Source organism: Dipodomys ordii, unplaced genomic scaffold (assembly GCF_000151885.1).
Source record: "Dipodomys ordii isolate 6190 unplaced genomic scaffold, Dord_2.0 Scaffold118, whole genome shotgun sequence".
In the NCBI taxonomy this organism is placed as follows: Eukaryota; Metazoa; Chordata; class Mammalia; order Rodentia; family Heteromyidae; genus Dipodomys; species Dipodomys ordii.
This window is the reverse complement of record NW_012267334.1, coordinates 1,112,796-1,126,902: the sequence shown is the minus strand read 5'-3', so window position 1 is coordinate 1,126,902 and position 14,107 is coordinate 1,112,796. Positions and strand designations below refer to the sequence as shown.

The 14,107-nt window shown below is 61.3% G+C and overlaps 1 protein-coding gene across 1 annotated transcript; it reads right to left on the bottom strand.

Annotated features, from left to right (window-relative positions):
* Window positions 1-11,171: 11,171 nt before the first annotated feature.
* Window positions 11,172-13,614, bottom strand: Lcn10 (lipocalin 10). The gene is made up of 6 exons (XM_013029413.1): window positions 13,461-13,614; window positions 12,710-12,849; window positions 12,314-12,384; window positions 12,010-12,117; window positions 11,607-11,705; window positions 11,172-11,297 (listed from the first exon to the last, which is right to left on the bottom strand). The coding sequence occupies exons 1-6, from the start codon at window positions 13,572-13,574 to the stop codon at window positions 11,269-11,271; spliced, it is 561 nt and encodes a 186-aa protein (XP_012884867.1). The 5' UTR covers window positions 13,575-13,614; the 3' UTR covers window positions 11,172-11,268.
* Between the last annotated feature and the right edge of the window lie 493 nt (window positions 13,615-14,107).

Here is a 14,107-nt window from a genome sequence, read left to right as displayed (position 1 = left end):
TCCACTGGCCCACAGGGAGGGCTGCGCCCTGCTGCCCCTGTGTCTGGCCCAGTGCTTGATTCCGCACAGCTCCTGGGAGGGACGGGCTCAGCTCCTCTTCAGGGTTGCACTTCAGCAAGTGCCCCTACACAACGAGGTGCTAGGCATGCTGGAGCTCGGATGGGGCCACAAACCATGGCCCCAGGGGAAGGAAGCAGGGGCCCAGAAAGCAGAAGTTACTGGAAACCCGCCCCCACCATACCCAGCTCTGCCCAGCCCCTCACCACATCCATCCATGTGAGCTGCGCTGCCGCCCAGCGGGGAAGGACAGAGAGGACCCGAGGCATCTCCACACTGCCCGCACTCTCTGGGCAACACGGGAGGCTGGCAAGCTTCTTGGGCTGGAAAGGATGCCCGATCCGCCTCAGATTCCCAGGAAGCAGAGGGAGCCAAGTTGGAGGAGTGCTCCGGTGAGGACTGCGGGCTCAATGGCAGCACCGGTGCCTGGTGCTCGCTCCGGGTGGAGCAGCGGAGCTGAGCCGCAAGGGGCCGCCATCTCAGCATTGGGAGCCGGTGGGGTCTGGACGCCCACCACTGGCATCTAGGTGGGACGAGATGCTCTCACACCCGGAGGCGGCTGGGTCCTCAGGCCTGAGCTCCAACGGCTCGGTGGAACCTGGCTCCATCGCAGCACTCCCTGCTGGTCTTTGGGATGCTGGTGCTGCTATTAGGTAGAGCACCAGAGCTGCAGCTCCTCCAACACACAGTGTCAGAGCTGGGGTGGGCACCAGGGAAATCATGACGGCCAAGGGCAGAAGGACCCAAAGCTCTGCCCTGGAGCCTGGTTCTCCAGGACTGACCTCTGGAGCCGCGGTGACAGGTGGCTCTGCGGCAGCCCTGGAGGCTGGTGCTCCGTGACCGCTGTGCACCACAGCCAAGTTGGAGGATGGCTGGGACTGTGCACAAGCACCTAGTGCTCTCCCCACACAGCGCCACAGAGTGGATACTGCGATGAGAAAGAGCAGCAGAGGTGGTGCTCCTGTGAAGTAGAGCAGCAGTGTCAAGGTGACAAGCACATCCAGCTCCCCAATGGAGGCTACTCCCTGGGGATTAAGAACTGGTGCTGTGGTGAAGCTGGTCTCCCTGTCAGCAAGTGACGCGCTGTGCCCCTCAGCCAAGGGGCCAGATCGATCAGAGTCTGAGCAAGGGCCTAGGGCTCTTATTGCAGAAGGCAATATCATTACTAGCCCTAGATATAAGAGTCCCCTAAATGGCCCTCCTGAGAGAAACAGAATTTGCACCAGGGTGACAAACATCTTTCGCTCAGCTCTGAAGCTGGCTTCTCGGGGAGTGAGACCGGCAGCCGAGGTGGCACACGGCTCGCTGTCAGTGCTCCTCGGTGGAGCTCTGTCATCACTGCCCTCCAGAGGATTAGATGTTAGTTCTCTGACCACCCACTGGAGCACAATTACAATTGCCACCAGCAAGAGCAGTACAGCTGGCGCTCCAATTAGGTGAAGCAGCTCAGCCAAGTGCAGAAGCATCTGCGGGTCTGCACTGAAGGTGGCTTGTTCGGGACTTGGCGCGGAGATGGACACTGGCTCCTCCCCAGCAACAGCTTCTGCTGCTCGCAGGGGCCCCAGCACAGGAGCCAAGCTGTCCCGTGGCTCCATCTCCTCAGCAGACACTGCTGTTTCCTCCACATTGGGCATGGTGTAATGGGGCTCCAGCTGAGCTCCGGCCGCTGCTGCTCCCTGGGCGCTGAGCGCTGAAGTCAAGCTGGCAGGTGATTCTGCTCCTCCCCTGGCTGCTCTGGCCCCATCAGGACTCGATTCCAGAGCTGATGTGGAAGCCGGCTCTTCCTCCACACAGGGGGCTTTGGCTCCCCCAGGACTGCAGGCCACATTCGAGGCCGCAGGGGCCTCCGCCTTGGAACCCCATGCTGCTCCACCCCCTGGCCTGGTGGCCACAGTCTCTGATGGAGCTGAGGGGGGCTCTGAAGTGGGGGTGACAACAAGCACTGGGGCTACCACTGGAGCTGCAGGAGGAGACAAGACCTTCTCCATGACTGCTTTGCTCGGGGTTTTCCAGAGTCCACCAGACCCCCTCCCTGAGCTTTCCCTGCGTGGGAAACCACACACCCCACTGCTCAACCTCCTTCCTGAGCCCACGGTGGGCCTCAGGCTCCTCGGGCTGCTGGCCCATGGAATGTGGGAGCCTCCTCCCAGGGCTGCCCTTCCCCTCCCCCCCTGCACGGGCTGTGTCTCAGGCCCAGGCTCCGCACCCGTAGCTTCACCCTGGCTGGGTGTCTCCATCTGCAGCTGCGCCAGGACATGGGAGACATGGCGCTCTATGTCAGAGTCCGGCATATGCAGCCTCAGGTGAGTCAGGAGGCGCTGGAGGCAGGGAAGCTGTGCGGGGGCCAGGAAGTCCTCCGGATGCAAGTCCAGCCAGGAGCCCAGGAGGCACGTGATGGCACTAGGGACAGATGGGTGGGGAGCAGACTCGGACTCCAGGCCAGCATGGCCCCTGGTCTCCCTCTCGCCCCTGTGATGGTGGCGGTCCTTGCAGAGACCAGCACACCCAACACCAGCACCTGGGGCTGTGGCACCAGTGGCAGGCTGGCCCAGGAAAGGCCTGCAGAGAAACTCAAGGGAGAGATCCACGACCAAATGCTGGGCCAGCAGCTCTGTCCTCCTCTGCACCTTCCAGCCCCTTCCTCCTTGCTCCCCTGGGCCTCTACACACTGGTCAGCAACATGGCTTGTTGTCCAGCCTGGCATGCATAGGGTTCTGCTGCACCTCTGTGCGGAGTCTGCTGCCTCATTCCCCATGGGCCCCACTGCGTGGTCAGGCTACATCCACACTGTTCTCCTTCTGTGTGTGGGTGCCACAGCATGGCCCTGCGCTTTGACACCCACGCCTCACACCTGCTGAGGGCTGTGACCAAGCACAGATGACCCTGGCCCTACTCTGGGGCTCATGGTGTGCTGGGAGAAGCCTGCATGGCTCGGGCTCTGTGGTCGATGGATGTACATGGCGGTGGGAGTGGGGGGCTCAGCCCTGAGTCCCACCCTCCACTCCTGCTCAAAATACCCCCCAACCTGCTTTCTTCCTCCTGGCTCCAGAAGAAGCCCCACAGCTCAAGGCTCTAGGGATAAGCACAAGAGCTGAGGGCTCCGGAGTTGGCCCAGCCGTCCCTCCTGCGCCCCAACACACACACATTTGTCACCAGTGTGGAGCCACGCGCCCTCCAAGGAGACCAAAGCCCACTCACTGACAGAGCTGGTCCCGAGGGATGACATCCTCGCAGGAGTGGGCGAGGGTGTCCGTCTGTCCGGAGGGGTTCATGGGTGCTTCACAATTGCTGAACCTGGTGAGGATTTGAGCGTCATTGGCCAGCCTGGGGCAGCCGGCAGCTTCCCGCTCTTCTCTCTCCACTCTGCTCAGGGCCTGGAAATCAAACCTTCCCCTGGAGCTCCTTCCTATGTGCCACGATGCACACAAGCTGCTGCTGCCTGATGATCCTGGGAGCTCAGACGCCCTTCCTCTGCCCCGCCAGCCCTGCTCTGTCCACACCTAGGTTGGGTCCCTCCTCACAGAGAGAATCGTTTCCCTCTGGTCAAGCAGACACACTGTTTTGTCTGCGGCCTCAGAGAAGCAGAGTCACAAGCATGGCCCACAGTCCTGGACGGGACCCTGCATGGTGCCAGCCTGTGACTTCCCTGTGTGGTTCTCCACGCACTGGCAAGTGCCAACCAACGAGTTTCTGTGAGCACCCCACTTGCCAGCTCCATTTGCAAGGCTGCCACTGCAGGTGAGGGCTCCCATGCGGTTGGAGTTGGCGCTCACCTTGTGAACAGCAGGTCCAGGACCTGCGGGGTGTCCGCCACCTCCCTGTAGGTATTGAGGAAGGCATGGATAAACATGGAGTCCTCCAGCAATTGGGCAGGCACCAAGCGCTCCACCTGCTCCTTCAGTGTTCCTGCCTCGAGGAACTCTGCCCCGCCGGCCTCGTCCGTGTCTGTGGACGGGTCAGGACCATGCTGGAGGAGAACCAAGGAGGGGCAGTTCAAGTGGCATCCAGAGAACTACAAGAACACTCATGGCCACACACCCGACTCAAATACCCAGACACCACTGACCACACACACACACACAGAGGCACGCACACACACACACACACACACACACACAAAGGCATGCACACACACACACAGAGGCACGCGGACACACAGAGGCACGCACACACACACACACACAGGCACGCACACACACACACAGGCATGAACACACACACAGGCACGCACACACAGGCCTGCGCGCACACACAGAGGCACACCCCGCAGGGAGAGCGGGTGATGAGCAGGGAGATGGGAGGTTTCCTGCCTGCACTGCCCCTGTCACCTGCGAATTCCTCCGGCACAATCTGGAGAGGCGGCGGCAGAGGCCAGGGCGCGCCAAGCGTCGACCCAAGCGGCCCCAGCACCCTCTCCGCTCTTGGCTCAGGCCTAGGCATCCACCAGTACAACAAAAGCCAAACATTTTCTCAAGAGAGAACGATCCACACAAGTTCTCCGCAGGGGCTCGTGTGGACTGTGGGTGCCTCGAGCCACCAGGGTTCTAAGTTCTCTGACCCGTTGTCAGGGGTGTGAGGTCATCTCTGCACGCCTGGCCCTTGAGCTCTTGCTTCACACCAAAGCTCTCCAGAGTGTCCTGCTGGTGCCTTGGCCTGGCCTACACCATGACCACCACTGGCCAGCATGACCCCGACCCGACCCCCAGCCCACTGTCCCCAGGTGGATAGACTTGGAGGCAGCAGCGCCCACTGTGCGGGAGACGCATACACGTGGGGTCATAAGCACACCCCTCCCCCTCCAGATGTGCCCCTGGACATGACTGTCTCCCGGGGGCTCCCACCCCACACAGCCCCGCTCCCTGGGGATGCCCTCAGGAGCTGCTTCCTGCCAGGTCCCCGGCTGTTCAGGCTCTAGGTCCCTGTCTCACCTGGCACAGGAAGGGCCACACATCACTGAGGCACTCCCTCCCACAGGGGACGCTTGCCAGGCGAGCAGGGACAGGAACCTAATGCTACTCAAGCAATGCCTGGGGTCCCCCAGCGTGGTGTAGACAATGCCACCCAAACTCCTGGCCACGTGTTCCTCTGCTCCACAGTCAGATACGAAGGGCTGAGCCTCAGAGAACAGGCCCTGGGGCCACAGACCTGCCCAGGCCTTCCACGACCACACAGCTGACCCCTGTGTCAGCCCTGCAGATGACCACTGCTCTGGATCCTCCTGGCGTCTGAGCCAGTGGACGGTTGCTCTGTCTCTCCCGTGTTCTTTTCGAGTTTGTCAGCCTCCTGTCCCATCTCTCATTCCACGGCCTCACCTGAGGGCGTGCGGGCTGCCCGGTGGACAGGCTTCAGGGGTAAAGACCCACCACATGCTTCCCTGCAGACAGAAAAGAAGCAGTGAGGCTCAGCCAAGGGTTACTGCCCCTGACCCAGCTTCTGTCTCGCTGGAGGCTGCAATCCCGGCCTCTGGGAGCCCTGATCGGCGAGACCTGGCCGGAGCATGCCCGAGTGTGGGAGCACAGGCCGGGACTGGCTGGGTGCGCGGCTGGCTGTCAGTACTGGCTTAGACACAGGCTGTGGTTCGGCAAGGGCAGCTAGCGCCATCCCTCGCCCCCAGTCCTGGCGTGCCCACCCCCTTCCACCTTCTCCAACCTCCCAGGCCCGTCTGGACACACATCTCCCTCCCACACCTCAGGGCTGGGCCTTCGGTCACAACACTCCCAGGGCCGACTGGCTCAGACTCCCTCTGGATAGTCTGGTTCCTTCGTCTTTGTGACCCCCCGACCCCCACCAGCCCTCTGTGTGGCTCCTGGCTGTGTTTTCACTGTGTGTCGCTGCTCCTTCCCCTCAGAGCACTTGCTAGGCTTGGCCACCTCCCTCTGCAGCCCCTCAGAGCACTTGCTAGGCTTGGCGACCTCCCTCTGCAGCCTCTCAGAGCACTTGCTAGGCTTGGCGACCTCCCTCTGCAGCCTCTCAGAGCACTTGCTAGGCTTGGCCACCTCCCTCCGCAGCCCTGAGGCTGGGGGGGGGGGCACCCCAGGTGGTCATTTCACAGCCAACCAAGCCCAGTTCAGCCCTGCCCGCCAGGGGTCCCATCCAGTACAGAGTGGACGGAGGGGAGGCTGACGCCTTTCCTGCAGAGGGGCCTCTGCTTAGTGGGAGGCAGGGCGCAGGGGGAAGGAGCCTTGAGGTCCCTCCCGGGGGCCTGGCTAATGTCACTGCTCCGTCAGCTTGGGGACCCACCGTATGTCGGCTTATGTTTCCCATTCCCGTGAAATAGCTCTTGGCTTGTTGCTAGGAGACAGGATGCTTCTGGTCTCCTTTTTCCCCTGTCCCCTCCCTAGTGCCCTACTCCCTAACCTCCTCTTGAGCAAGTGAGTGTGTGTGTGAGAGAGAGACAGAGAAACAGAGAGAGAGAGAGAGGAGAGGGACTGGGTGGGACCAGGAAATCGGAGGACAGAGTTCCTCGCTGGAGGGACTGACAGGCCCCGGGTCGTGTGGGCTTCATCCCCATCAAGTCTGAGCTTGGCCAAGGAGACTTGACATATGTGCTCCACTCTGGAGTCTGCCCCAGACAGTCTCTGTTTCCCTTTGGCCTCAGTTTCCCCAGGAGGGCTTGGGCACAGGCCTTGGTCAGAGGTGGGTGCTTAGGGAGCCTTTTTCCCCCAGACAGAGGTGGAGGTCTGCACAGGTTGCTGGATCCGCGTCCCTAGCGGGACACAGGCCGGCTGGCCAGCTGTGTGGCCCGTGGCTGCCTTCCGTCCCCGGCCACCTTCTACCCTGGATCCCAACTGAGGGCACTCCAGGGGCACCGAGCCCACCCTGGTGGCTGCTGCAGCCAGGGCCACCCCTGCTGTGTCCACGCTGAGAGAGCCTGGGAGTGAGCGGGCCTGGTAGAAGGAGGCTGGGAATCCCACGCGGCACACTGTCCACCTCCCGCTTCCCGTCTGCGTCAGGACAACACAACACGCCTGACAGAAGGAACTTCTGCAGAGGAGAGGCTGGTTGCGGCTGGCAGCTTCACAGGAGTCTGTCCACAGTGGCCTGTGCGGCCCAGAGCTGTCATAGAGCAAGCTGCTCACAGCAGGGTCTCTTAGAAGCAGAGAAGACAGGAAGGGCCAGGGCTCCGGCGCCTCCTTCCCTTCTTCCCCAGGGTCCCTTGGCTGGGGATCAAGCCCTGGAAAAAGGAGCTTTGGGGATGTGGAAGAATGAACCGTAAGAGTCTCCTCACAGGGACTTAAGGAAAAAGAGTCATAGGGTATCCGAGGAAAGAAAGGGCAGAAAGTGAACTGAGCCACCCAACAGACTTTAATTTGGGGGATACCGGTGTCTTCCAGCCAGACTGGATGGGCAATGATGTACTCTCTTACAACTGAGGTCTCCTTTTACTAAACTGAGAGTGTTGAGTTCTAGAGAAGTGTTAGGAAAGATCAAGGAGATGAAAGGAGGAGAGGAAGAAAGGGAGAGGAGGTGGATGACACCTGATCCTGGGAACCCTGGATACAATAGGATAAAGGCTTTAGTCTCTGAGGAGGCAGGGTCAAGGCCCCAACTCAGCCTGAAGAAGTTACAGAAGACAGATCTTCATGCATCAACCCCCCTTTAAGATCAAGGGACCAAGGTCAGTTTTGGAAAAATGAGGCAGGATAAAGGAGTAGGCATGGGAAACCATGGTATGGTTACAGGCCCATGCCCAGGAGATCCTGGGCCCATTGCAGGAAATCCTAGGCCCATTGGAGGAAATCCTAGGCCCATTGGAGGAAATCTGGTTAATGGAAGTTGTTGTCCTGACACACTGCCCCAGGCCACTGCCTAGAAGCTGCCTTGAAAACCAGCGGGGCCTGCTTGCCGAGCCTGCACACTCTGGCTAAGGCAACTAGGTCAGGCTCTTGGTCCTCAGTTCACAACGCAGCAGCACTCTCACCAGGAAATCGATGATTTGATTGCATGCACTTAAAACCAGTGGGGAAACAAAGAAGGAACCTAGTCTAAGGAACCCGACCTTGTCTGGTGCCTCGCTGGGTCCAGCTCCAAAGGCCCAGAGGTGAGATGAGCCATCCTTGGAATCGCAGGTGCTTAGCCTCAGGAGAGCTGGGGGAGCTCTGCTTTAGGGAATACGCAGATGTACTGTTTAGCCTTAGGGAAGTTTCGCTCCAGAGATTGACTGCCCCCTCCCCAGCATGTAGCATGTGGTTATTGTCTTTAAAAGCTTGGTGCAAGCTGGGCTCTGGGCTGCAGGTCTTTGGGACAAGAATCCATCTACAGATGCCAGCTCTCCAGTGAAAACTCCCAATTGCACCTCGCAAAAAAGTGGCTTCTCTGTTTTCTTCGTGACTGAATTCCTGTACCACATAAGTTCGGGGGTCTGGGTGAGAGGGTAGCTCAAAAGAACATGAAGCAGGGGCTGGGAAGGTGGCTCAGTGGTAGAGTGCTTGCCTTGCATGCCTGAGGCCCTGGGTTCGATTCCTCAGCACCACATAAGCAAAAAGAAAAAAGCCAGAAGTGGCGCTATGGCTCAAGTGGTAGAGTGCTAGCCTTGAGCTGAAGAGCTGAGGGACGGTGCCCAGGCCCAGAGTTCAGGCCCCACGACCGGAAAAAAAAAAAAAAGAACATGAAGCACCCAACCTAAAGACCTGAGGCCTTGCCGGGCGCCGGTGGCTCACACCTGTCATCTTAGCTACTCAAGAGGCTAAGATCTCAGGACCACGGTTCAAAGCCAGCCCGGGCAGGAAAGTCCGTGAGACTCTGATCTCCAATAAACCTCCAGAAAACTGGAAGTGGCGCTGTGGCTCAGGTGGTAGAGTGCTAGCCTTGAGCTGAAGAGTGAGGGACAGCGCCCAGGCCCAGAGTTCAGGCCCCACGACCGACCAAAAAAAAAAAGATTTGAGGCCTTGAACCTAGTGTCCAGGTCAGATCAGGCTTCCAGGACCGGGGATGGCAAGTGGGTGGACACAGGCTCCTGCGGAAGGACCGTGACCACTGTGGGGAGAGGGGGGACGTGGCACCGGAGGCCCCGGCCCTTGTCCTCCCAGTGTCCGTTGGCAAGAGCTTGGTTCTTTCCCACACTGCAGGATCTCACTGCCTCTCCCAGACTGAGCAAACCTGTCACCTGCTTCAACAGTGGCTAGGCAGAAGCAGCAGGGGGCTACCTTGAACCCTCAAAAGACTCTCTCCCCCCCTCTGCCATGTCTGGCTTAGCTGTGCCAGCACCTCCCCCCACCCCATTACAGGGACGCAGGGGGGAGTGGACTTGTCACGGGAAGCAGGTGAAGGTTTATGAAGTTTCAGTTTAAAAATAAGGACTCTTCACCTAGGGTCCTTTACTGTAATCTCAGCGTAAGGGTTTCTGGATGAGTCTCAATGGTGAGAAAACTTGGCAGACAGACAGACAAACAGAAGGGCAGGGCACACTCTAGCAGAGTGTGGGTGCTCTCAAAGGGAAACAGAGACACACAGCTCTTTGGCTTCAAGGGTAAAGGCAGGGGGTCTGGCTTCAAAGCTATGCATAGTTTGCTCTAATCACTCCTGGTGTTACTTGCTGAGTTCCTGGATGTTTGGGAACATTTCTTCCAGGTAAGAATGTATCCTGCCATAAAACAGATCCTATCCTTGAGATAAGGAGGTGCCCTGGGCCTGCATTTGGGGCAGCGGTGGGTGGGTGTGGCCTAAGTTTTGAGGAAGCGTTTTTCTCAGGAAGGCATGCATCCTGCTGTCTGTCTTTGAAGCAAACGTGACACTTCCATGTTTCCAAGTGCTGTATTTGAGTTGCTTTCTCCAGGCTTCAGTTTCCATGTTCCCCTGCCTCATTTCCCCTTAAATGACTTTGCTCCCTTCATCTTAAGGGAGGTAAATGGACTAACTTGGGCTTTTGAACTCCTGGAAGCCATTTCCCATGCCCCATTTTGAGGCTATCCTGCCTCATTTTGAGCCAGCCTGCTGTGTCGGGGTCAGAATTAGAGCTAACCCTAACCCACTCACCTCCAGGAAACCCACAATGCAAGATAAACCCCAGCCAAGATCAACAGCCATACTCCAACCTGACCCACAGGGGAGAACACTGAGTGAGTGGCACTACGATTCGGGGGTGTTTGTTACGCAGTGGTAGCTGACAGTTGCAGCCCTGTTTTCTCCACTGCGGAGACCTGTGACCTCCCTTGACACATACGTATCAGTGTCTCCAGAAGTTTTCTCTCACTTAGGTCCCTGCCTGCCCTCTTCCCTGAGGACTCTGAATTCAAGCTCGGCTACCCCTTCAAAACTGGGTCCTTGGTAATTCCTTCCTATTCCTGATGTACCCGCACCTCCCCACCTGCCTTTTCTAACCCATCCTCCACCTCCGTTTTTCTGTAGCCCTCCCGCGGCTCACGCACCCTGACTGCCTGGAATGGGGGTGCTGGCTGGCTACCTCTCCACTGTCCCTGGCCCCTCCCAACTCCCTCCACCCAACCCATTCTCTCAAACCAGAGCCCTTCTGTCACCTCCACCCCCCACAACTCAGCCAAAGTCCACTCCCGACCCCCCTCCCGACCCCCTTAAATACAACCCACACCCTTTGCTGTGACTCTCCCTCCACTGGTCCGCACACTCCGTCAGTGTTCCCCGACCTTCTGGATCTCTCCAAGAGTCACCCCAAGCTTCCGCCGCACCCTCAGCCTGTCCCACCCGTCTGCCTGCTTCCACGTCCCTCCCCCCTGGAGGAGCGCTGCGCAGGGGGTCAGGCGTGGCTGTAATTTCCCAGGCCTGTGACGGCATGGGTGGCAGCTGCCTCTGCCAGAAGGCAGTTCTGGAAGGGCATTCGCCGTGTGGATGGCCTCTGCCCCAGAGCCGGCACAGAGCGGCACCGGACCTGTAAGTGTGTGGTGGTGGGTGAGCCACTGCCTGGGGCTGCGGGGCGTCCAGGCGCAGAGAGAGAGGCACACACCGCAAGGCTGGTGCAGGACCAACCCACCATCTATTTCACCACACTAGGGGCCCAGGAGGAATGCTGAGGGGTCTGCAGAGCAGGGCTGGCTGCCCGGCCTCGGCTCGCCGGCCTCTGCCCACACAAGTGGCACTCGCTCTGCCCCCCCCCATCTCCCCTCCCCTCTTCAGACAGAACCACAGGCACTTGGTCTTGCACATGCTCAGTGTCCTCAGGTCTCCACAGCTTCTCCTCGAGCCTCCAAACGTAGGAGCTGCCATTGGGAACGGTGCCGTGGGGTCTGGGCTGAGGGCTCATGGGAGGATGGTGTGGGCACAGGAGGCTGCCAGGGAGAAAGGCCGCCGTGGGGGCAGGGCCGGGGGAGCCACCAGGCTCCCACGCGGCTCCTCCCTCAGCAGCCCCGGCCCCCAGCCTGGCATCACCCGGCACAGCACACGGCACAAGCCCAAGGTGGCAGAGGGCCGGGGGGTGCTGGGAAACGCAGGGTGCGTTCACAGTGGGCTCTGGAGGGCTGAACGTGGCGTGGGGATCCTGGGTCGCTCCATCCCCCTCTCCCCACCCACCCCGGGAAGCCAGCCGTCTAAGGGGCGGGGGAGGGGCCAGGACAGCACCGTTCTGGGCTGGAGCATACCGTCTTTGGGGAGGATGGTGGCCTGGGCGGAGAGCTGCAGCTTGTGACAGGTGTCCAGGAACTCTCTCACGCTGGCAAAGCTGGAGGTGTTCTGTCTGCCTGGAGTTCCAATCAGAGACACAGCAGCAGAGATGCCCGTGTTGGTGTCTGGGGTGACGCACCTGTCCCCAGCTACCCCACCTCAGTCATTCTATCCCTTTCCACCCTTCCCCTAGCAGAGAAGCTGGGGCACCTTGCCAGGGCAGGCAGTCCTCGGCCAGATGTCCCAGATCCCTGATTTCCGAGCCAGCCCAGCTGATGTGGACGGGGAGCCGGCCCGTCCCCTCTGCCCACCCAGATGCCTGGAACTGTCTCCCTCCACAGCCCACTGCCGGGACTCGCTCGGGCCGCCTCTGGCACTCACTGAGGAGCAGCAGGCTCCTGTGGTTGCGGTGGGTGCGCCCCAGGCGGAGGAGTACCAGGCCAAAGCTGTAGTCGGTGGACAGCACGTGGAGGCCCTTCACCCCCTTCACTGCAAGAGAAGCCCAGAGCCCCATGCACCCGACACCCACCCCAGGCCACCCAGAGCCCTGCACCGCCAGCCCTGGGACCACAGCCAGCCCAGCGACCGGCCTCGGTGTCTGACCCGCCCACCACGTGCTCTAAGGACAAAAGGCCACAGCTGGGCGTCTGTCCACTTCCCCAGGGGCGCCTGGGCTCCCACGCACAGGAGTTCCGGAACAGAGCCTTCCTCTTGTCCTTCTTCAGGATCACCACCTGGGACTGGCAGCCGTGAGATCTGGGGAGCAGGTGCTGTGAGCCACAGGGCCCTTCCCGCCCCCTGCTACCACCCCAAGACCTGCCCGTGCCTGGGGGTCAGGGGGCCAGCTCAGGCCTGCATTTTCCAGCTTCCGCAGGAGTCTGCGCTGAGCTGGGCTGAAGGCACCCAGCACCCACTGCGACCTGGGAGATTCCTCCTCCGGGATGGCCCTCTGGGTTTGAGGAGAAGGGATGGGGCGTGGCCTTGTGGGGATTTCAGGCTGGCGGTGGGTGTGCGTCCCCCCCTCCCCCCTTTCCCCTCCGCCCCTCCTTTAGGAGCCGGCCCTGACGGCGCATCCTCTCACGTGCTAAAGACAATGGCCACCTTCAGCTGGCCCATCTTGTGCACCTTCAGCACGCACGCCCCCAGCTTCCTCTTGTCTCTGGCGGGCAGGAAGCCCTGGGCATCGGTGGCGATGGCAACGATGTACCAGAACCCTGAGAACTGGGGAGCCAGAGGGCACAGGGTGCGTGTGCACCTGCCTCACCGCCCAGACGCCCCACCCACGTCTGCGTCTGCGTCTGCGGGGTCGTCACCCCGGCCGGGGGCCCTGGCTGTCCAAGCCAGGCCGAGGAGGAGAGGCCCAAGAAGGCCCGGGGCTGGCTGTGAGCACCACGGCTGTTTCCCCACCCCTCTACTCCAGAGGTCAGGCCTCCACACGCCCAGCCTCGGGGAGCCCTGGCCTTCCGCTTCGCCCCTTCCTGCTCGTCCCCGAACCCTGACCGCCAGCTCGTCCTGCTCTGACACCACCCTGCCTGTCCTCCCAGCCACACGCGGGGCTGCTAGCCTGGAGCCTGCCCCAGCACATCCCTGCTCCTTCCTCCTCCCCTCTACCCGCCCAGGGGCCTCCCCACGCTGCCCCCCTTTGCAGTGTGCCTCTCTGGGCCCCCAGCAAGGCCCTAGGAAGGGCCCCAAGGATGCCCAGCCCGGCCCAGCAGGCCCTCCGCCCAGCTTCTGCTGGAGATGTCGCTCTAGGTACCCTGGCCATACAGGCGCCATCCCGGCCCCCTGGGGCCCAGCGGCCTGGTGCCGTGGACAGAGGGGACGAGGCTCACCTTTTCCCAGTTGAGGTTGTAGATGTCCCTGGGGAAATGGTCCCATGACTGGGACCCCACAGCCAGGACCGGGGCCGGAGCCAGGGTCAGGACCAGCACCAGCCAGAGCCCCATCCTCCCCAGCCTCAGCCAGAGGCCTGGCTGCTGCACAGACCTCCCAGCCACAGCCTCCCCCTGCCGTGGGCGTCTGCCCAGCCCCAGCCGCCCCAGGGGGGGCCGGGAGGAGACCGGCGCAGCTCAGGCCTCCACCCTCCCCCCGGCGCAGCGCGGGCCTCCACCCTCCCCCTGGCACAGCGCGGGCCTCCACCCTCCCCCTGGCACAGCGCGGGCCTCCACCCTCCCCCTGGCACAGCGCGGGCACTCTGCCCTCAGCAGGGCTGCGGCCAGCCATGGTGGACGCTGCCCGTCGGGAGTATCATCCTGTTCCCAAGAGCTCATAAGGGTCAGGCCCGTCCATCCTCACTCTGTGGGTGTTGGGGCCAGCATGTTCCCCTTGTGAGCCAGGGGCCACCACAGCCCCCACAAGCCAGGGGCCACCACAGCCCCCATGAGCCAGGGGCCACCACAGCCCCCCACAGCCCCCCCAAGCCAGGGGCCACCACAGCCCCCCCAAGCCAGGGGCCACCACAGCCCCCCCAAGCCAGGGG

Excerpts from the sequence above, each read along its gene's own strand:
- Lcn10 (XM_013029413.1), bottom strand. The coding sequence starts at position 13,574 with ATGGGGCTCTGGCTGGTGCTGGTCCTGACCCTGGCTCCGGCCCCGGTC. Across the intron at positions 12,385-12,709 it reads GTGGCCATTGTCTTTAGCAC|ATCTCACGGCTGCCAGTCCC; the intron begins GTGAGAGGATGC and ends CCTGCTCCCCAG. Across the intron at positions 12,118-12,313 it reads GGCTCTGTTCCGGAACTCCT|TGAAGGGGGTGAAGGGCCTC; the intron begins GTGCGTGGGAGC and ends CTTCTCTTGCAG.